The sequence below is a fragment of the Dendrobates tinctorius genome, unplaced genomic scaffold, assembly GCF_039654945.1.
Source record: "Dendrobates tinctorius isolate UK_male_01 unplaced genomic scaffold, ASM3965494v1 ptg000016l, whole genome shotgun sequence".
NCBI classification, from domain to species: Eukaryota; Metazoa; Chordata; class Amphibia; order Anura; family Dendrobatidae; genus Dendrobates; species Dendrobates tinctorius.
Window position 1 is genome coordinate 52,173,433 of NW_027361684.1, and position 23,240 is coordinate 52,196,672.

Consider the following 23,240-nt stretch of genomic DNA (forward strand, 5'->3'; position numbering starts at 1 on the left):
CATATTTCAATGTGTTTCTGTTCATGTCAGCGGCCATCTTGGATCTCCTGCACAACAAATTTTGTGGTCCATTTACCCTTGTGAAAATAAAAAAAATTTAGTTCCAAAGTAAACGTTTTGTGAAGAAAAAAAAAAAAAAGTTACATTTTCATTTTTTTCCTTCCACATTGCTTTAGTTCTCGTGAAGTACCTGAAGGGTTAATAAACTTCTTGAATGTGGTTTAGCGCACCTTGAGGGGTGCAATTTTTAGAATGGTGTTACTTTTGGGTATTTTCTGTTATATTGACCCCCCAAATTCACTTCAAATGTGAGGTGGTCCCTAAAAAAATCGTTTTGTAAATTTTGTTGGAAAAATTAGAAATTGCTGGTCAACTTTTAACCCTAATAACGTCCTAACAAAAAAATTATGTTTCTAAAATTGTGCTGATGTAAAGTAGACATGTGGGAAATGTTATTTATTAACTATTTTGTGCGATATGACTCTCTGATTTAAGGGCACAAAAAGTTTGAAAATTGCAAAATTTTCACAATCTTTGCCAAATTTCTGTTTTTGTTTTCATAAATAAGCGCAATCTATATCAAAGAAATTTTACCACTAACATGAAGTACAATATGTCATGAAAAAACATTCTCAGAATCAGTGGGATAAGTTGAAGCATTTCAGAGCTATAACTTCATAAAGTGACAGTGGTCAGAATTGTAAAAATTGGCCTGGTAATTAAGTACCAAGTTGGCTCTGTCACTAAAGGGGTTAAAAAACCCTTCTACTGCCACACAGCTCTTGAATCAAACACAAGACAACTCTAACTCCTATCATGACCAAAGGCAACTCTTGAAAAAATAAGTTAGATGTTATTCTCCTGCTATTTTCTTGGTTACAGTGTGGTAACATTTATCAGTTTCTTCATGATTTTAATGGCATCCAATATTTCTGGAATATTACAGCCGCCACCACTATCCATGTATAACAGAAACCCAAAGCTGGGTACTTGATATGAAATCCTGTGTATAATTATCTAATTGACTCACTCACATGCTGATAGGAATGTTTGCTGTTGATCATATCTATAATTGAAATATGGTGAAAAAGTTATTAGAAGAGGTTTAACATGCCTGAGTCGAGAATATACAGTAAGTCACTCACCGGCACTGCACAGTCTGGGGTCCTGTTTCTGTCCTGCACTGAGAAGTTTTAGTTGTATTGTGGTATTATTTAGTCATAGTGTGGCTGCATCATCTAGTCACTTTATGGTGGTGCTTTTTAGTCAAGGTGTAGTGGTGGTAATCAGTCACGTAGGATGGTGTTATGTTGTTATAGTCTGGATATACTGTATTCTGCTGACTAGACGCACCAGACCATAAAATGCACCCAAAATTTGGGGATGTAAACCACCATGGTTACTTACCGGTAGCCGGTTTTTCCGGAACCCATGACAGTACACCTGAGAGAGGGATCCGCCCCGCCAGGACAGGAACCTACTGAGATATAGGGGCGGCACCTCTCCCCCTCTTCAGTTGGTTACAGAGCATTGAGAGGACTTCTTGGTTAGTTACATGTTTATCCAACATCACATCACACAAAAACACCCATACGGTGAAAAGGGGGGGAATATACGAGTGCTGTCATGGGTTCAGGAAAAACTGGCTACCGGTAAGTAACCATGGTGGTTTTCCCTTCACCCATGACAGCGCACCTGAGAGATTTTTGGAGACTTCGAAATACCTTAGGGAGGGACCACTGCTTGCAGCACCCTTTTACCAAAGGTCAAGACAGCAGAGGAGGATAGGTTTAATCTATAGTGCTTAAAGAAGGATGAAAGTGAGGCCCAGGTAGCGGCCTTACAAATTCGCTCAATCGATACCTCTGCCTTTTCAGCCCAGGGGGTCGCCACGGCTCTGGTGGAATGAGCCTTGATGCCATCGGAACACCACTAGCTGAGTAGGCTATACTAATGGCCTCCCTAATCCATCTTGCAATAGTCCCTTTTGAAACTCCATAGCCTTTCCTGGCACCCTGAAAAGCCACGAATAGTGACTGGGACCTCCTCCACTGGCTAGTGACACATATATATTCTAGCAGGGCTCTCTTAACATCCAAATTGTGGAACTTTTTCTCCCCTGGATTTTTGGGATTTTCTCAAAAGGATGGAAGGACAATCTTCTGACTTCGATGAAAATCTGATACTACCTTAGGTAGATAAGCGGGGTCCGTTTTTAATACCATCCTGTCCTGAAAAATTTCTGTATAGGGTGGGTTCACTGAGAGAGCCTGCAAGTCGCTTACTCTACAGGCTGATGTAAGGGCCACTAAAATAATCGCTTTTAGGGTAAGATATTTTATGGGTAGTTGTTGTATAGGCTCATATGGTTCTTTTGTAAGGGCCTCCAGTACCAGGTTTAAATCCCAAGGGGCTATTTTAGGTATTGGGATAGGTCTAGAACTATGGCAGGATTTAATAGATCTGGCTACCCATCTGTTTGCTGCCAAGTTGCAGTTATAGAGCGCGCCCAGTGCGGATACTTGAACTTTAAGAGTGTTTACCGCTAACCCCAGCTGTAATCCTGATTGTAAAAACTCCAAGATGGCACTAATCGGGGGCTCTTGCTCTAACGGCTTACCTAGGAACTGCAGGAATTCCATGTTCTGCCGTAGATATTAGTCGTCACCGGCTTCCTACTTTTTAACACGGTGGCCACCAACCTGGGAGAGAACCCTCTATGCGTTAGAAGCGACCTTTCAAATTCCACACCGTCAGATGGAATCCTTTGACCTGAGCGTGGAATATTGGACCTTGAGCTAGTAGGTCCGGGGAGTTCTGGCAGAACCCATGGATCTGAGAGGGACATAATTCATAGCAGAGCGAACCAGGGCCTTTTTGGCCAGAATGGAACTATTAGGATCACCCTGGCTTGATCCTTCCTGATCTTTCTGACTACTGTTGGGATCAGAGCCACTGGGGGGAACGCATAGGCTAGCCTGAAGTCCCACGGAATCTGCAATGAGACCATCGCCCATGGTTTTTCCTTTGGGTTTAGTGAGCAAAATCTCTCCACTTGCCTGTTTTTGTTGTGGTTCCCCCCAAAGCTGTATTATTTTTTGAAAAACGGACCGATTTAGAGCCCATTCCCCTTGCTTCAGAGTATTGTGGTTCAGAAAATCGGCCTCTATATTCTCTGCCCCCTTTATGTGCAATTCTGTTAGAGAGAGTAGATGCTCTTCTGCTCTGTGAAAAATGTCACTGGCTGCCTTCATAAGGGAGTGTGATCTTGTACCCCCCTGGTGATTGATGTACGCCACTGTTACTTTGTTGTCCGACATGATCCGGACATTGCAGCCACTGAGGAGGGGGATAAAGTGTCTTAGGGCTTTGCTCACTGCCCACAGTTCTCTCCGGTTGGAAGATGCGCCCATTTCTTGAGGCCTCCAGGAACCCTGGGCCACATGACCCCTTAGGTGTGCCCCCCACCCCGAGGAGCTCGCATCGGTCAGTATTATATCGGTTGTCGGTCTGTCCCATGGCATTCCTGAAGCCAAGTTTGTCCTGTCTAACCACCAGTTGAGAGAGTCTCTGACCTCTAAGGAAAGCTCCAGTCTTCCTTCTAAATGCCCTCTCAGCGATTTTTGTGCTGACAGAACCTCCCCCTGAAGCTGTCGGGTGTGAAATTGAGCCCACCTGACCGCCGGAATACAGGACGTCAGGGTACCTAGCAGACACATCGTGTTCCTCAAGGTCATGTGAGGTTGGTCTCGGGCAGCCAAGGTCACCTTCTCCATCTTTTATATCTTAGTATCTGGTAGTAGACAGGCTTGCTGCTCTGAATCCAGGATAAATCCTAGAAAGGTCTGTTTTTTCAGGGGCTGTAGTCTCGATTTCTTGAAATTTATCATCCACCCTAGTTTCTGTAGGGTGTCGGTCACCTGACTCAACTGTACCGTCCAGTGGTCTTCTGAGCTGCCCACTATTAGGAAATCGTCCAAATAGGGTATTATTACTGTGTCATGAATTCGGACGAAGGCTGTCATCTCCGCTACGACTTTGGTAAAAACCCTCGGGGCTATGGATATGCCACATGGAAGGGTTCTGAACTGAAAATGCCTGAGAATGCAATGGATATAGAGAGCCACTCTTTTTGATAATCTGGATGGATGGGGATGTGATAGTATGCATTTTTTAAATCGACTACGGCCATAAAACAATCTTGATGTAGCAATTTTAAGGCTGTAGATACAGATTCCATCTTGAAGGTCTGATTTTTCTATCCACCGATTGAGGCCCCTGAGGTTTATGATTGTCCTGAACGACTGGTCTTGGTTTTTTTTATCAGGAAAAGGGGGGAATTGAACCCTGTTCCCTCCTGTATATTCGGCACTTCGGAAAGAACCTGCTTGTCTAACAGGCTCAGGATTTCTGATTCTAAGGCCAACTGCTCTTCGATCGCCTTCCAGATAGGGGTAATGACAAACGCTGCTTTTGGCTGGCGAAAAAAGGGGATCTTCAGGCCTTCTCTTATGATGCATAGGATCCAGGTATTGGAAGAGATGTTTTCCCAGGCCTAAGAAAAGAGCGCCAATCTCCCCCCTACCGGAATACTGGCGTCATTGTGGGGATTTTTTTTGAAGTGGAGGTGCCTCCACCAAACATAAATCCGGACTCCTTATTTCTTTTATCTTCCCATCTTCTTCTATCCACCGGAGGACGACCCTTGTTGAATTTCCCTCTCCCCCCACCACGCCGGTCCGTCTCACCCGGTCTTCACATTGCCGGTGAAAGTGCAGTAGGGAAGGAGCGGGTCATGTGACAGGCAGGCTGAAGTGACGTGCACAGAGCCTGTCACATGACCCGCCCTTTCCCTGCTGCACTTTCACCGGCAATGTGAAGACCGGGTGAAACGGATCGGCGTGTTGGGGGGGAATGGAGTGGCGGGGGGGAATAGCGCCGGGGGGAAGGGGGCGGAATGGAGCGGCGGGGAGAGGGCGGAATGGAGCGGCAGGGAGGATTTGTTATTGTGTGAGGAGGGCTTCTTTATGTGGTCGGGGAGGGCCTGTAGCTATGGAAGGTGGGGTTGTTGCTACAGAGGGCATGTTTTTAGTAGCGTAGGAGGAAACGACCAGTTGTCATTTCAATGCCATAACACACCCCGCCTTGGACGTTCTGTTAAGAATATCTACAAAACCATGCAAACTAGTGACATAAAGTAAATTACTTATAGTCACAATTCTGCAGCCCAGATATGCCCTGAGATTATGTGAAAAGCCCAGACAACCCCTTTAATAAAAGTTTATTTTATTGCTTCAGCACAATTTTAGACTCCAAATCACTATTAAATATCCATAACAATAGTAACAAAGTTGAACATCAATATAAAGTTGATGAAGTTTCTAAATTAGTAAAAAGAATGAAAAACTAAACGGCAGCAGTTTAATTATTTCTGTACTCTATAAATCATTTCCTCACTGGCATGAAAACAAATATTGATCTGATTTTCCCCATTAAGCAAAGGTTTCCTGCACATGTAGTCTACGGCATATTTTGGTTTAACACTTTAATGTTCTTATCCTGAGAGAAGAGGGATTATATAGCAGTATAGCTCTAAATCTTTGCCTTCCATGAAAATCTTTCCTGAGTGAAATGCTGTAGATGAGTATAACATGCAGCGCATGTTGTCTTTTGCAATTTGGAAATATGCTCATTTTTCCTCTCTAAACTCATATCTCCCTCCTCCCCATCTTCTATTTAAAGGGAGTGTGTCAGCACATAATGACTTTTCAAACTGCTCTATAAAACCAGAGCTGTCAGTTATAGAAGCGATGGGGGTGACGACAGAGGAAAAACAAGTAGGGAGTAAGGTAAAGCACACTTAAATGTTTGGCTATGCTAAGGGTGCATCGGGCATCTGTACATGGTTTTAACCGTCATTCTGTATTGGCAGACTCCCATTAATGCATTACTTCAGGCTGATTTGTGGGATATAGGATTATTACTGAACATTGCTATAAGGAAAGTGCTACAATACCAAACTAAAGTTAGATGAAAAGTGACTCATTTTATGGTTCGGTTCACAAAGGGAAGTTTTTAATTTCGATGCACTTTTTAGCTAAAAGCAGTATGAGGGTGAGCATTAAAAAAAAAAAAATTGCTGCTTTTCAGGCGATTTTTGAAGCCAAAGCCAGAAGTGAATGAAGAAAGGAAGAGAAAAATCGTAGTTACTTACCGTTAACGGTATTTCTCTGAGCCCATGACGGCACCTGGAGAGAGGGATCCGCCCCACGGGGACAGGAAACCTACAGATAAAAAGGCGGTACCTCTCTCCCGCATCAGTTGTTTTACAGAGCATTAACGGAACTTCAGCCTAAAACTAACAACAACTTTAAGAAAAAGAAATTTCTATAATCAATAAACTGCATAGAGGAGACACCACGTGACTTTTTGATTAAACTGTATTTACAATAAGTGCGCACCTCATGCGTGTAGGAAAGGTATATACGGGTACCGTCATGGGCTCAGAGAAATACCGTTAACGGCAAGTAACTACGATTTTCTCTTTCCACCATGACGGCACCACGGAGAGAATTGCAGAGACTATTTATTAGGAGGGGACCACTGCCTCCAGCACCCTTCTACCAAAGGTTAGATCTGAGGAGGTGGCTAGGTCCAGCCGATAGTGGTTAAAGAAAGTCGAAGGAGAGGACCAAGTGGCAGCTCTACATATCTGTTCAATGGAGACACCTGCTCTATCTGCCCAGGAAGTTGACCCCGCTCTTGTGGAATGGGCCGTTATTCAGCCTGGAATGTTCACACCTTGTGACGAGTACGACAAGGTGATGGCGTCCCTTATCCACCTCGCCAGCGTGCACTTTAATGCCTTTCGCCCTTTCTTTGGCCCCTGGAAGCAGACAAAAAGAGACCTATCCTTTCTACACTTCCTGGTGGCCGCTAGGTATTCAATTAGGCATCTCCTGACATTTAATGTGTGTAGGGTCTCTTCTCCCTTGTTTTTGGGATTGGGGCAAAAGGAGGGGAGGGAGATTTCTTGAGTTCTGTGGAATCAGGACGCTACCTTCGGCGGATAGGCTGGGTCTGTCCTAAGTACCACCCTGTCATCCAGGATCTGTGTAAATGGAGGGAAGGCTGACAGGGCCTGGATGTCACTAATTCTACGGGCCGATGTGAGGGCTATCAAGAGGGAGGTCTTGAGAGATATTAATTTTAGCGGTAATTCTTGCAAAGGCTCAAAGGGCAGCTTGGTCAGGGCTGAGAGTACCAAGTTTAGATCCCAGGGAGGGGTGTTTAGGGAAGACACGGGCCTGGACCTTCTGGCTGCTTTAATGAATCTGGACACCCAACAATTCCCTGCCAAATCACAGTTGTATAGGGCCCCAAGGGCCGCCACTTGAACCTTTAATGTGCTGGTAGCTAGACCTTGCTCTAAGCCCTTTTGCAGGAACTCTAAGATCTTTGGTATGGGTACCTTCCCCTTTGGACTGGCCCTTGACACTGAAAGGAACTTTTTCCAGACCCTACCGTACTGTTTAGTGGTTATCGGTTTTCTGCTTCGTAGTAGAGTGGATACCAAATTTTGGGAGAAGCCTCTGTTGAGTAATAGAGCCCTTTTAAATTCCAGGCCGCCATATGTAGGTTCTCCACCTGAGGGTGTAGTACCGGGCCCTGAGAGTAGGATCGGGATATCTGGGAGGACCCAAGGGTCGGAGATGGACATTCTCCTCAACCACGAGAACCACGTCCTTCTTGGCAAGAAGGGGGCTATTAATATTACCCTTGCTTTGTCCTCCCAAATCTTCCTCAGAACTGATGGAATTAGGGCTATTGTTGGAAATGCATAAGCAAGAGGGAAGTGCCAGGAGATCATGAGGGCATCCAGGGCTACTGGATTCCCGGAGGGGTTTATGGAACAGAAGGTTTTCACCTTCTGATTCATCCTGTTGGCGAATAGATCTATATCGTGTTTCCCCCATAGTTTCGTAATATGGTTGAAAATTTCCTGGTTCAACTCCCACTCACCCCGTCTCAGCTGTGTGCGACTTAGAAAGTCCGCTGTGACGTTGTTTGTCCCTTTTTTTGTGGAGTGCCATCAGTGAGCCCAGGTTTCCCTCTGCAAACTGGAGGATTGATCTTGTCACTGTCATTAGGGCGCGGGATCTTATGCCCCCCTGATGGTTTAAATAAGCCACTACCGTGCTGTTGTCCGAAAACACCCTTACTTGTTGGAATCTGAGGGATTCCACAAAGTGCAGGAGGGCGAGTTTTACTGCTAACAGCTCCTTCATATTCGAGGAGGCTGCCTTTTCGTCCTCTGTCCAGACCCCTTGAGTTACCTGATTGTCCAAGTGAGCCCCCCACCCCCTGGGGCTTGCGTCTGTAGTGAGGACTCGAGATACCGGTATTACCCAAGGGCCCCCCTGGATAGCTTGGCTGATTCCGTCCACCACTGTAGTGAATGAGCTGTTTTGGGTGATATGTCTAACCGCCCTTCTAAAACTTCGTGAAGGCAAAATTCAGCCGCTAGTGTTTCCCACTGTAGATCCCTTGTATGGGCTTGAGCCCACTGCACGGCTGGTATACAGGCAGTCAATGACCCAAGTAGGGACATGGCCTTCCTCAGTGTTGTTACTGAGTGAGTTATTGCCCCTGTTGCTATTTGCTTTATGTGTAGCATTTTCCCTTCATGGAGTCGACATTCCTGCCCTGAGGGAATCTATGGTTATGCCCAAATACTCTTGTACTTGGCTCGGGACCGTCCGGGATTTTGGTAGGTTTAGCAGCCAACCTAGGTCGGTCAGAGAATCCATGGTCCTGTTCAACTGGTCCCTGCACTGTGATGGGGAGTTGCCTATTACTATGAAATCGTCCAAGTATGGGACTATTAGGATGTCCTGCTCTCTTAGATGTGCCATAACCTCTGCTATAATTTTTGTGAATACCCTCAGGGCGATGGCCAGCCCGAATGGGAGAGCTTTGAACTGGTAGTGCTTTATCTCTCCCCCCACGGTTACTGCTATCCTGAGGAATTGGCAGTAGTCCGTGTCTATGGGGCCGTGGTAGTACGCGTCCTTTAGATCGAGGACGGAAACAGCATTTTCACTGCAGATTTTATTGTTTCCATTTTGAATGGGTGGATTACCAGGCACTTGTTTAATTTTTTCAGGTTTATTATTGTCCTGAATGTCCCATCTGGCTTCTTCCTCAGGAAGATAGGGGATTAGAAGCCTTCTCCTCTTTCTTGGTGAGGGACCTCTTGCAGTACTGATTTCTCCACCAGGGTCTGAATCTCCTGTTGAAATGCGGCTTGTTCTTCCACCGACTGCCTCTGTGGGGTCACTACGAAAGAGGGTTTGGGTGAGGTGTGAAATTTTAATTTGAGACCTGTTTTTATGATGTCTAAGATCCATTGACTGTTTGAAATGTCTTCCCAGGTTGGGAAGAAGAGGGCCAATCTTCCTCCTACCTGGGAGACACCTTCATTGGGGTGGCTTCTTGTCTGCCGGTTTTCCAAACATGAACCCCTTTCCATTGCCTCTTCTATCTTCCCACTTGTCCTGGGAATTCTTAGGCGGCTTCCTCTGGATAAATTTCCTGCTCCGAAAACGCTTGAAGGGGAAATTGGATGTGTGGCACCCCTGAGGGTTCAGTCGCCACAGAGGTACTGCACCTCCTCCTGAGGTGTGGTACCCCACCATCCAGGTAAGGTGGAGACACCTGACCACACTCCAACACCTGCATCCCACACAACATAGTAGTGCAGCAAAGCACCCTTTGGTGGCTCCCTGCTTGGAACACGAAGCGTGCTGGGAGGCGGGTGGAGTTTAGTTTTGCAACCAAAAGAGCGGGAAGAGTGTGGGATTTAGTCGGTCTGACTAGGTCAGTCGGTGAGAGGAGATCCCCCGAGTGGGATGGATGGAAGGAAGTGCTGCAGCCGTCCTCAGTGACCTGGGTCCACTGGCACAGGAAAGGAACATTGATAAAAAGCCTGACTCTCCATAAGAAGGAAAGGATTAGTACAGAACGTGAGGAGAAGAAGAGGACTAAGGATTAGGGTTAGAGGAGAACAGTTTCCAGTTCTAAGCGCAAGGCCGGGGTCTGGTCCCCGAGGTTGTATGGATACTAATGGTCCTGCAGCAGACACCGGAGGAATAAGTTGTCACCACTTTATTCCCACACCAGACTTGGGGGCACAACAGCATCGTGAGTGAGCCAGGACTAGGTAGTAAGGAGTCCCCAAAGCAGGCTACAGCTGTCTGCCATACAAGTAGAGTTCAAAGGAACACCTGACAGGAAGAACTCCAGTGTAACTCACTAAACGCGCAATAAGGGAGACGTTCAGAAAAGGCATATGTTGGCGGAGTGTTGGAAAGGAGTACTTCATCTTGCCTGGGAGTTGGCTGAGCTCCTGACCTGGAGGTCACGGTACAGATGCGGGCCCTTGTACCACAACAGACTGTGAGTAAAGCTTTGGAACTACATGCCCTGGTGTCCTCCACTTATTCCTGTGTCAACCTGCCCAGCACTGCTACATCCCCTGCGCCTGACACTACACCATCTACGTGTCACTTCACCTACTCTGCCCTAGGACTACAGCCCTGCCTGTGGAGGGCTATAACATCATTGCTGCACCACACCATCTGTCCCAGAGGATCTGTCTGCAGCGTCGGCTTAACATCTTCATTGCCTAACACCACAGGTGGCGTCACGACTCATTCATTCATAAACTCTAATCACCATAAGCACACTGAACATTCCCCTTTTACAATGAGTGCCCAGGGCCACGGGCCGGGTCCCAGCTGCCGTGACATCTTCCATTGAAGCTCATCGGTCCCGGGACCGAGTACCCTGCCAGCCCTGGGAGGGCGACCCAGATGGGTTAGAGAAAGACTTCTTTTTATTCCCCGCTTTGTCAAGTATATCGTCTAGCGTACGTCCGACAAGGAATTCACCTTCACAGGGAATGGAGCAAAGTTATGATTTTGTCTGCAGGTCTCTCGTCCAGCACTTGAGCCATAGGGCCCTTCTAGCTGCGTTCGAGAATGAGGCTGCCCTGGCTGTTAGCCTGATTGAATCTGCGGATGCGTCCGCTAAAAGGGCCGCTGCTCCTCTCATCAATGGGACAGAGTCTGGGATTGCGCTTCTCTGTGATTTGTTTTTTAGCTGGTCCTCCAACTGATCCAACCACACCATAAGGGCTCTAGCTGTGCAAGTGGCGGCTATGGCGGGTTTCAGCCCTCCTCCGGCTGCCTTCCAGGAACCCTTCAGGAACGTATCCGCTTTTTTGTCCATGGGATCCTTCAGTGTACCCATGTCCTCAAACGGCAGAGAGAATTTTTTTTGAAGCTTTTGCGATGGCTACGCCCACCTTTGGTGCTTTATCCCAAAATGAACAGCTTGGATCTTCAAAGGGGTATTTTCTTTTGGGGGCTAGGAGGCCTTTTCTCTCCGGTCTTTTCCACTCCCTTTGTATTAGCGCCTGAACTTTATCGTTCATAGGGAATGATCTCCTCTTCTTCTGCTCTAACCCACTGAACATAGTATCCTGGATAGTCCTTTTGGGACTGGTGTCTACTAGTCCCATAGTGGTTCTGATTGCTTTTATTAAACTATCGGTTTTCTCTATAGGGAAACAGCTGCGACCTTCCTCGGCAGAGGACGAGGAGTCGGATGACGGGCTGTCCATGTCTGATGCAGAGGAATCGCTCTCCCTATCGCTGTGATCTGACTTGGGATCCCTGCTTTTAGGCTTCTTATGCTTTTTATTCTCTCCCTGGAGGGATTTGAGGGTGTTCTCTACCTGATGTTTAATTAGGTTCCTAAGGTCGGAAGCGAAGCCTGAGGATTCCTTGCATATAGTGTGCTCTAAATGCAGGATTGGCAGAGCCTTTTCCCCCACCCTGCGGGGAGCTCCTCTTTACAGAGTGGGCAAGCCTTGTGGTTGGCCTTTTGCGTGCACTTATTCCCCTATAAGAGAAGTAAGACAGGCCCTAATTACAATATGTACATTGACGCAGCTCACTCACCCACTGGACCGAAGAAGGATACCAAGTCTGAAGGGGCTCCCGGATCTGCAGGTGGTTTGTCTTTTGGGACCCCCATCCCACCGGACTCCTTGCTGCGTCGGGACCCCGAGCGGCTGCTGCTACTGCGTCGCTGTGAACCTGTGGGTTCCTTCTTTCGGTGCTTTTGCCGCTGTTGCTGCTGGGGTCCTGCGTCGGAGGACATGTCCCGCAGCTGCTGCTCTTCCTGTGCCAAACTCATGATTCCAGGAACAGGTCAGCGTGGTGCGTCCTGCACCTTTCAACCGAGCGACCGGCGGTTTTTGTTTTTTTCCCGCACGCTCAGCGCCGGCACCCAGAGGGGCCTAGCGCTGCCCCCACGTGACCCCGCGGCACTCCGCCCCACGCGTGCGCACTCATGGGCCTCCCAGTGATGCCTTGCGCCGGGCCCACGTGACCAGGCGGCGCTCCGCCCCACGTGACTAGGCGGCGCTCCCATGCAAGCGTACTGATGCCGTCCCTGGCTCCCAGCAATGCCTTGCGCTGAGGCTGGCGCGTCTGCCTGTGCCTCGCGCGCCCGGCGCCCGCTAGCCTCCACTACCTGCCCCGAACCGCATCGGTCGGTTCTGGGCCCGCTTCTTAGGGGGACGCTATTTTCGGGAGAGGCGGTCTTCTGGAATGTCTTCTGCTGCCTCTCCCCCTGCACACCCTGGAGGCCCGCTGACTCCAGCGGTGGCGCCTTGGGTAACCGACCCAGCTGGGACAGGGGACTCCCGCTGTCGTCCTCCAGACTGGTCGGCCCCGGCATCCCAAGACGATGGTAAGTCTGTAGGTTCCCTATGGGGACAGGAAACCAACTGATGCGGGAGAGAGGTACCACCTTTTTATCTGTAGGTTTCCTGTCCCCGTGGGGCGGATCCCCTCTCTCCGTGGTGCCATCATGGGGGAAAGAGAAATATCTTATATTTTACATTTTATTCCACTTTTTTTGGCTCAAAAATTCAGTTGAGATATTCTAAAGAATGTTGGCCATATTTATCAGGCAAAATGTGCCAGACATCTTGCACCATGAATAGCACCATAATCATTATGGCACATTCTGAGCCTTTTTTGACGAGAGGAAGTGGCCTTGTAAAAAAGGAGCATAAAGCTAACGTGCAAAACTATGTGCCATAAGTGCACCAAGAGTTTGGCACACATTTCTGGCTCAAAGTAATTAGTTGGTGTAAACTTAAAGTGGTCTTCCACTACTGGACACCCCATGCTTAATCACTTCAAGGACCAAATAAAATGAAAACAATGGATACTGAAGTCTCACAGCAGGGATGATCCAGTAATGCAGAAGTGGGTGACATGACTTTGGCTACAGCGGCCACTAATCGTCTGTAACACATCAACATTAAGCCAGTGCTAATATATGATCTGATGAAATAGTACAGGCTGCAGCAGACGCTTGGCACAAAAATATCATGTGACCAGCCAGGAATAGCGGGGGCCAACATGGCTGGGACTGTGCCGATGCTGGAGGCAAGCATCCATTCTTTTTATTTTAAATGGGGTCCTAACGTAGTCAAGCCTAGGTTTTCCACTGTTGGACACCTGATTTATTGAACAGCATGAACCACTATGATAAATCCGGCGGATTTCATGCCTAGTATAAGTTTTAGTTGTCTCAATTATAAAGTAATGATTAGTGATGAGCGAGTATACTCGTTGTTCCGTTGCTTGGGTTTTCCCGAGCATGCTCGGGTGTTCTCCGAGTATTTTGGCTTGCTCGAAGATTTACGGTAGTTTGTGTCAAAGCAGCTGTGTAGGATAGGTGAGAGAGTGTAACCAACAGGGATGGGGGGGTGACCCACTTCTTGCCGCCGACAGACACGAGACTGAGACAAGGATTGTATTCAACAGGTCCGTCTTTATTGGCCACCTCACTGACGATCACCGCAAGTCACCACAGGAATTTCACACTTCTTTTATTCACAGACCCGGGTAGCTTCACTTCTTATTTACATCGTCATGGCGTCCTTTGTGGCTCTTCTCACTGTGGCTGCCCTAGGCCTATCCACCACAGCGCTTCACCATTCCAAGTACGCCGTCCGCTTGGTACCCTCAGACTGTCTACGTCTGCGGCTACTGTCCTTTGGGCCACCCCCCGTGACCGTCTCAACTATCAGTTCCTCTGTGGAGCCTTTCTACCGTCTCTCTCTCTACAGCAGAACCTCCTTACTAGTGAGCTCCCCTGGCTGACTGGACCTTCTAGAACCTTCCCTCAACCTCTCATACTCCCAGTACTGGTAGCTCCGCCCACCATCACCTGACAGTTTCTTTGACCAATGGCAGTTAGGCTGGTTTCACATTCGCATTAAAACGACGCTGCGCACTGCGTCGTTAAGCCCCGCCCCGATCCGGCTCCCTGCCCGCCCCATCCAGGATCACCGCCTACTTTCGCATTTGCACTCATGCGATCGGCGCACCCTATCTTTAGCATAGGGTGCGCAGATCATGCGCTGCCAGTGTGAAAGTAGCGTGCTGCGCACTTTTGACGGTGCACCGTGCGCGCCGAAATGCAGCATGTTGCACTTTGGCGCGCACGGCGCACCGTCAAAAGTGCGCAGCACGCTATTTTCACACTGGCAGCGCATGATCTGCGCACCCTATGCTAAAGATAGGGTGCGCCGATCGCATGCGTGCAAATGCGAAAGTAGGCGGTGATCCCGGATGGGGCGGGCAGGGAGCCGGATTGGGGCGGGGCTTAACGACGCAGTGCGCAGCGTCGTTTTAACGCGAATGTGAAACCAGCCTAACACAGTCAAACTGCTACACTCCTCACTGCCCTCTAATGGTCAAACTACCACACAGCACATCTTTCTCTTTATCTCAGCGCTTTTGTGCCTACACTGCGCTACCCCTCTGCCTCTTCCTACAGGCAGATCTATCCGTCAGTTCAACCTCCCTACACTTGCATAATTTGGGCTACTAGACAGCCTGAATACATGTGGGGATTCCCTAACAAACAGGCAACCCCACATGTATTCAGCCTGTCGACACAAACTAAATCTCCGAGGACGCCAAAATACTCGGAGGACACCCGAGCAACAAGTATACGCTCTCATCACTACTAATGATAAATACAAGTGAAAAACTACTTTAAGTCCTTCATTCATACGTGTAGTTCATTTATATCCACTTTTATTGTCAGATGAAGAAAGCACAAATCAAACAAATCAGAAAACATTAAAAACTCAAACATTACATGAACACATTGAACTGTGAGAGCAAAACTTCAGCCCTACCATCAGACCAAATATGTGATCAAATCTAGTTTATTGTATAGCTAAAACTTGAATATCATATCTAACTTGATTCTCAAATTAATGCATAGTAAAAAACATAAAATAGTAAAATCTTGAAACTTCATACTTGAAAGTAAAATAAAAATCGAGAAGGAATAAAGCGTGCTACTCACATGATATGAAGCTGTATCTGCTACTGATGGACTGACCACTTCCTGCCTTAAGGAGTCCATTTGTGCTCCAGAAAGTAGACCATAATGACTTGGACTTGTATTTTTCTCTCCCTTCTTTTTAGATTTCTTCCCTGTGTCTTTTTTGGTGTTTCTCTGCATCATAAACTCTTCTTGAATTATTTTGTCATTGCTCATGTACCGGAGCAGAGAACTTTCTGAGCAAAATGGAAAGAAAGACTTTAAGAACCTCAAGTTACTTAGATGAAACCAATGATATATTAAAACTTTGGAGATGTTACTATAACATTGTCCTGCTGTAGACTAGAGAAAATTGCATTTATGTTCACTTACAGATAAATTACAATGACTACTTCTTCCCATAGGATGGGTGCTTTTGGGATTTGCACTCATTCTACACGGTTACTGTATTTCTCAGATAGTTTAAACGTATTTCAAGCACTAGAAGATTACATCAGAAACAAAAATTACATTCCCTGGAGGCAGTCTATGATGCTGTGAAAAATTTTAACATTTTCCAAAGACAACATGAAGTATATGCTCTTCTGAACACGATTCTGCTGTTTATCAGATTGCGGCTGCTACAGTTTTCAGAAAATGCTGCTATATTCAGGTATATGAGAAAACGGTAAATTGTGCATTTTGTCTTGAAAATAAAATTAGCATTATATTATATTAAAATATGTACTAGGATTTAGCTTCTTAATTTTCCATAAAAAGAGAAAAAATGTAATAAAAAAATATACTGTATATATCTTTCTTGCAATGGAAGAATCAATAGCATAAAATATCATATTATAGATATACATATGCACAGTTAATGCATTTAACACAAAAAGTATGGGAAAAACAAGAGTAACAGAACCAGGGTAGAGATCATAGAAGAGACCTTTTGTGCAACTAATTAAAGGCAATTAAAGGATTGTGCTACCCCATCTGAGAGCAGCATGATGTAGAGACAGAGACCCTGATAACAGCGATGTTTCACTTCCAGAGTTGGGTGGATCAATTTGTGGGACTTTGTAGATTGGCCAAATCAGTAGTTTCTGGCTGCTGAACGCAAATCTCTTTCCTTCTGGGATACCTGGTACGCCTTTTGATTGGCCGGGCTGGCACGACGTCATCTGTGTGTCAAAACGTAACGATGACATCACACCAGCCCAGGTAATCAAATCTGTCACTGTGGATCAGGGAAGGGAAGAGATACGCAAGCCTCCCATCCAGCCGGCTGAGACTACTCATTTGGCCAATGGACCGAAGTCCTGCAAATCGATCTGCCCAACTTTAACCACAGGTTGCTGCAGTTTTGAGAAAATCCTATTTTAATTTGCTACACATCTACCAGTTCTCTGAATGCTGAACTTTAGAACCCTTCCAACTCCATTGATTGGTAGCTTTCTGTGTATACTGTGCATAGGCAGAAAGCTGCTAATCAGTGATGTGGGCGGGGTTATACAGAACTCAGGAATATAAAATACTATAATGAACACATAGTAAAAATTATGGTACTGCTGCGCTAATTAAATAAATTAAATATACAGATGGCTAAAACACGTATACCTATAATGCTAACAACATGACAGCAGGTTTACTAGTCCTCTAATCTGCTAATAATATAGGGATTTTATCAAAACTAAAAGCAAGTGACACATTTCTGGAATAGGGGTCTCTGTCTCTACACTATGCTGCTCTCTGATTAGGTGCAAAAATGTGGTTATAGATTCCCATTCACATAATTAGTGTATGTGCTAAGAGAGATCTTCACATACAGTTGTGGCCAAAAGTACTCACACCCCTGCAATTCTGTCAGATAATACTCAGTTTCTTCCTGAAAATGACTGCAAACACAAATTCTTTGGTATTATCTTCTTCATTTAATTTGTCTTAAATGAAAAAACACAAAAGAGAATGAAGCAAAAAGCAAAACATTGATCATTTCACACAAAACTGCAAAAATGGGCCAGACAAAAGTATTGGCACCCTCAGCCTAATACTTGGTTGCACAACCTTTAGCCAAAATAACTGCGACCAACCGCTTCCGGTAACCATCAATGAGTTTCTTACAATGCTCTGCTGGAATTTTAGACCATTCTTCTTTGGCAAACTGCTCCAGGTCCCTGATATTAGAAGGGTGCCTTCTCCAAACTGCCATTTTTAGATCTCTCCACAGGTGTTCTATGGGATTCAGGTCTGGACTCATTGCTGGCCACCTTAGAAGTCTCCAGTGCTTTCTCTCAAACCATTTTCTAGTGCTTTTTGAATTGTGTTTTGGGTCATTGTCCTGCTGGAAGACCATGACCTCTGAGGGAGACCCAGCTTTCTCACACTGGGCCCTACATTATGCTGCAAAATTTGTTGGTAGTCTTCAGACTTCATAATGCCATGCACACGGTCAAGCAGTCCAGTGCCAGAGGCAGCAAAACAATCCCAAAACATCAGGGAACCTCCGCCATGTTTGACTGTAGGGACCGTGTTCTTTTCTTTGAATGCCTCCTTTTTTCTACTGTAAACTCTATGTTGATGCCTTTGCCCAAAAAGCTCTACTTTTGTCTCATCTGACCAGACCAGAGATCATTCTTCCAAAATGTTTTAGGCTTTTTCAGATAAGTTTTGGCAAACTCCAGCCTGGCTATTTTATGTCTCGGGGTAAGAAGTGGAGTCTTCCTGGGTCTCCTACCATACAGTCCCTTTTCATTCAGACGCCGACGGATAGTACGGGTTGACACTGTTGTACCCTCGGACTGCAGGGCAGCTTGAACTTGTTTGGATGTTAGTCGAGGTTCTTTATCCAACATCCGCACAATCTTGCGTTGAAATCTCTTGTCAATTTTTCTTTTCCATCCACATCTAGGGAGGTTAGCCACAGTGCCATGGGCTTTAAAACTTCTTGATGACACTGCGCACGGTAGACACAGGAACATTCTGGTCTTTGGAGATGGACTTGTAGCCTTGAGATTGCTCATGCTTCCTCACAATTTGGTTTCTCAAGTCCTCAGACAGTTCTTTGGTCTTCTTTCTTTTCTTCATGCTCAATGTGGTACACACAAGGACACAGGACAGAGGTTGAGTCAACTTTAATCCATGTCAACTGGCTGCAAGTGTGATTTAGTTATTGCCAACACCTGTTAGGTGCCACAGGTAAGTTACAGGTGCTGTTAATTACACAAATTAGCGAAGATCACATGATTTTTCGAACAGTGCCAATACTTTTGTCCACCCTCTTTTTTATGTTTGGTGTGGAATTATATCCAATTTGGCTTTAGGACAATTCTTTTTGTGTTTTTTCATTTAAGACAAATTAAATGAAGATAATAATACCAAAGAATTTGTGTTTGCAATCATTTTCAGGAAGAAACTGAGTATTATCTGACAGAATTGCAGGGGTGTCAATACTTTTGGCCACAACTGTATTTGCCAAACAGAACAGGTACAAATTCCCATGCGTATAAAGGAGGACATAAGAGTGCCATTTTTGTATATATTAAGGTGATATGCTTTGAAATACCCTTTTTAAAATATATAAAAAAGCATAGCTGAATATGTTTTGCAAATTAGTGGCCCAGCCTAATAAAAGCATACCCTTTGGTATTTCCGTTTTTTTTTTTACTTTGGTACCTAATGGACCTCTGACTTGAACAGAGCATATCGATTATAAGAAAAATGTAAAAGTGAATGCCACTAGATAAAATTGTAAGAATGGCCTACCCTTGTATAAGTACTGCAGCATGCAAAGATGTGGCCTACAGTATTAACACACATGTTACCAAGTAAAGGCTGAAGAAATGCCAGATGCGTGTCGCCACTCGTGGTGGCTTCGTCAGGGGAAGTTGTTTGGTGATCCCCTTATATATAGCCTATAACCTTATTCTTCAGTACTCTTCTCTGGGAGGTGGTAAGTGTGAGGGGAGATGAGTCTCTGAAAGGTGCCAAGTGTGAGGGGAGCAGATTCTCTGGGTGGTGCTAAGTGTGAGGGGGAGCAGAGTCTCTGGGAGGTGCTAAGTGTTGAGAGGAGCTGAGTGTCTGGGAGGTGGTAACTGTGAGGGGAGCAGATTCTCTGTGAGGTGCTAAGAGTGAGGGGAGCAGATTCTCTGGGAGGTGCTAAGTGTGAGGGGGAGTGGATTCTCCGGGAGGTGCTAACTGTTAGTGGGAGCTGAGTGTCAGGGAGGTGCTAACTGTTGAGTGGAGCTGAGTCTCTGGGAGGTGCTAACTATGAGAGGGAGCTGAGTGTCTGGGAGGTGCTAACTGTTGGGGGGAGCTGAGTCTCTGGGAGGTGCTAAGTGTGAGGGGGAGCTGATTTTCTGAGAGGTGCTGACTGGACTGTGAGGGGTAGTTGATTCTATAAATCAATCAAATGGTAAAGTGGAGTCTTGTGCTCAGATCTAACTTTTTATGCCATCTTAAAAAAAAAACTGCAAAAATAAGGTCAGAATGTTGCTTTATGTATGGAGAATTAAAAACAAAAAAACTAATTGATCATTTTGCAACCCCTAGTGAGGGCTGTCAAGATTTTTTTCATTGACTTTTTTTGCCATTTTGTTACTTTGCTGGACTAGAAAATATAATAGAAGAATTTATTCATCAATTTTTCTCATAAATCCACCAAAAGTAAATCAGCAAAATGCAAATCTGTACCTCGCCTCCAACTACTTTATCTCAAACTAAATATTGTTATTTATCAGCCATCTAATTTGTCCCTGTGTATAAAGAAGGAATCAGTTGCCTGGAAAGGTTTAATCTGGGTTGGGTTTGTCCCTCACACTGTATAGAGTATGTCAGCCACAATATGCTAAGTAGTAGCTGTGTCAGGACTGAATGTACCATTTATTGCCTTTTCTCCTCCTGCTAACCCACAACACATCCTACATCTATGCTTCCATAAATACATCCAGTTTCAGTAGGAAGAAAACAGTTGTCCACTACCATTCTCCCCCACACAATGGTATCTCCCAGCTCAGAACAGGAACTCTCACACAGCTGATGAAAGGTAAGACAGCTAAGAGCCCCAATGATAACCTCTCTTTCATAAACGAGTAAATTTGAGCAAGCTCAGCTTGTTGGTTCTAGCGGTCGTCACGTGATTGGAAGTATGTGATTTGCATACTTCTGGCCACATTGTGACAGGTCAAGTCCGGGCTCGCTCCATGCAACTGCATGGAGCGAGGCCACGCATGTCTATGTGGCCGATGACAGAATGCAAATCCCATACTTGTGATCACGCACCTGCCGCCGACAATAGAGAATCCTCACAGTGTGCAGTGCACTTTGATACTTTACTGGGCCCTTTATGATTACATTGTTTGCTATTAAGGAATATATGCAAAAAAATAGATGACAATCCCTTTAGGAAAACAAATTGTTAACATAGCGCTCGGACTAGTTCTTTGCAATCTCTTATAAATATAATATTTATTATTTCTATTCACGATACTTGACTTACCTCTCCTACTATCACGTTTCATCTTGCCAGGATCATCATAGTCTCCAACCCAGTTGTATTCTACGGGCATAGATATTGGCCTCAACTTACCTATACGGTAGAAAAAAAGAATATTAAAGGTTAAACAGCAGAAATTCATCAGTAACAAACTACAGTGAGTATACAGTATGCTATGATGAATAATCAAAACAGACTGTTACCGTTAGTGTGAGAATTGTGGCAAAAAAAAAAAAAATCACACTTGTTGAAGGCTTACTGACTAACCTGGGCACATCTTTACAAGTAGTAGTGAACCCAATACTGTCTAGGCATAGAATGTGACCCTCAAAGGTCTGCCATCGCATTCAGCCAGGGCTGAAAAATAGACATTGGACAATAAAATATTTCCTATGTTGGATCTGCTTAACCTACGGTATATACTTAAAGGGATTGTCCCTCGAACAAAGTACATTTTAATAAATAGATCTTGGAATAATAACAAGTTCCACAATTTTATTGTGTTAAAAAAATGTTCCTGTGCTGAGATAATCTTATAAATGTGCTCCCGCTGTGTACTGTGTAATGGCCGTGTCTGACCGTACAGGAACATGGTCTGATCACACCACATCTCCAGGGCAGGTGAGCAAACAAAAGAGAGGATACAGATGACACTGCATGAGTTTGCAGCAGATTTTTTTCTGTGATGTAAAATATTGTTTAAGAATAGACAGGGAAATGTTTTACCCAACAGAATGAATCAGCTGCGATCCCATGCTGTCCCATCTGTATATGTAAGGGTGTGGACTGTATTCCCCTATTCCTGCCCCTGAAAACAACAATTGCGTAATGTGAATAGTGTCATGTGTCTCTATGCGTCTAGTGTGCAATAGGATATGGTGTAGTAATGTTAATATGGTAATGTGAAGTATAATATGCATGATGTGTAGCAATGTATGATGTTGGTAGTGTACAGCATAGGGACATAGATAAGGACCTAGGGCATAATATAAGGACAGATAAGTTTAGTGCATACTGATATAGGCTAAGTTATAGTTAATGTTTGGGATGAGCCCACAGTGGGAGGTGTGAGGAGGTTAAAAGAGGAACGCAATTCCTGATAGTTGTTAGATAGGGAAGTACAGTAACAAGGTCAAGCTCAAGTGCAGTGGGCTACAAGGGCTAGCATGTACCGATTGTTCTAGGCAGTGGGAGGCCATACAGCTATCCCTATGTCAGAAGCCCAAGGCCCGGTGTGGGGGCTCGTGGGCGCAACGTGTTCTCTGGCGCACAGGGGAAGAGGGATGAGGAACCATGTGAAGGGCATCTGGTTAATTCCAAGTACACTGTGTGACTGGACAGGAAATTCCTGGGGCTGACTGAGTCAGTGGGCTTAGGGATAGTCCAGGAGGAGCGAATGGTAGGGCTGAAGATGTGTTTTGCTAAGGAAGTAAGGAATACGATGTGTTATGCCCTATCCCACGTTATAACTTGATGAACTTGAACTGACTTGGAGTCAGCAGAGGCCTGTAGCCTACAAATGAGTGTGATGTACCCCACGCCTGACAGCACACTGGGACACTATTTTCCTGTAAAGTGCCAGAGCGTAATCGGCCAGCAGCTCGATTATGACTACCGCTCTTGGTCACTTTACATACACTCTTTTGCATTGTCCATTTCATAGGAAATATGGTACCGTATTGCACCAACAAGCTAATCCTCTAAAATTGAAGCTGTAGCTTCATAAACACAATCATGTGTATAACATACAACCAAAATGTGAGCACATATTCTATTAAATAGATATAACTATATAGAAATGAGATCACCATAAAAGATTTTTTAATTCAATACAAAATTTATTTAGTAAAATACTGACAATGTCTATGATAACAAGTCATAACAGAAAAATATTTTTATGTGAGAATTGATACACAGCGTGAAACCTCATCACAGAACCCATGAGGGACTCACTGAACGATGAACACCTAGAAATGGCTGAAGGTTCAAATAAATCAGCAACTGACTGTACTGTATATTATAGAAGGTGCTTTAACAATATAAGTGTCTAAATATACCACCTCTATTCCAATTACAAAGAACCTTAGGCACCAGTATTAGTCATAAGTAGGTATACATATGTCTGGAATGCATAGTCCTTGTAAAATAATAATAGAATAATAGTATAAATAACACTACCACTGAACGGCTAATGATCAGTCCAGACACATGTCTAACAAACAGCCCAAATAAAGTGTCTAAGCATACCCACTAATGAGGGTGAAGTATTATACCTGAAGTCATGGTGCCAACAGCAAAAGGTAGGTGCCCCTGCAGGACT

The 23,240-nt window shown here is 45.2% G+C and overlaps 1 protein-coding gene across 6 annotated transcripts in view; it reads right to left on the reverse strand.

Moving 5' to 3' along the window:
* The window catches only part of CNKSR2 (connector enhancer of kinase suppressor of Ras 2), a 589,838-nt gene that overhangs the window by 200,704 nt on the left and 365,894 nt on the right, over positions 1–23,240 (reverse strand). For all 6 annotated transcript variants that reach the window (XM_073565850.1, XM_073565849.1, XM_073565848.1 and 3 more), the window contains 2 exons: positions 20,924–21,013; positions 15,469–15,683 (listed from right to left, as the gene is read on the reverse strand). In XM_073565850.1, coding sequence (XP_073421951.1) covers positions 15,469–15,683; positions 20,924–21,013 — 305 coding nt within the window. The remainder of the gene's footprint in view (positions 1–15,468; positions 15,684–20,923; positions 21,014–23,240) is intronic.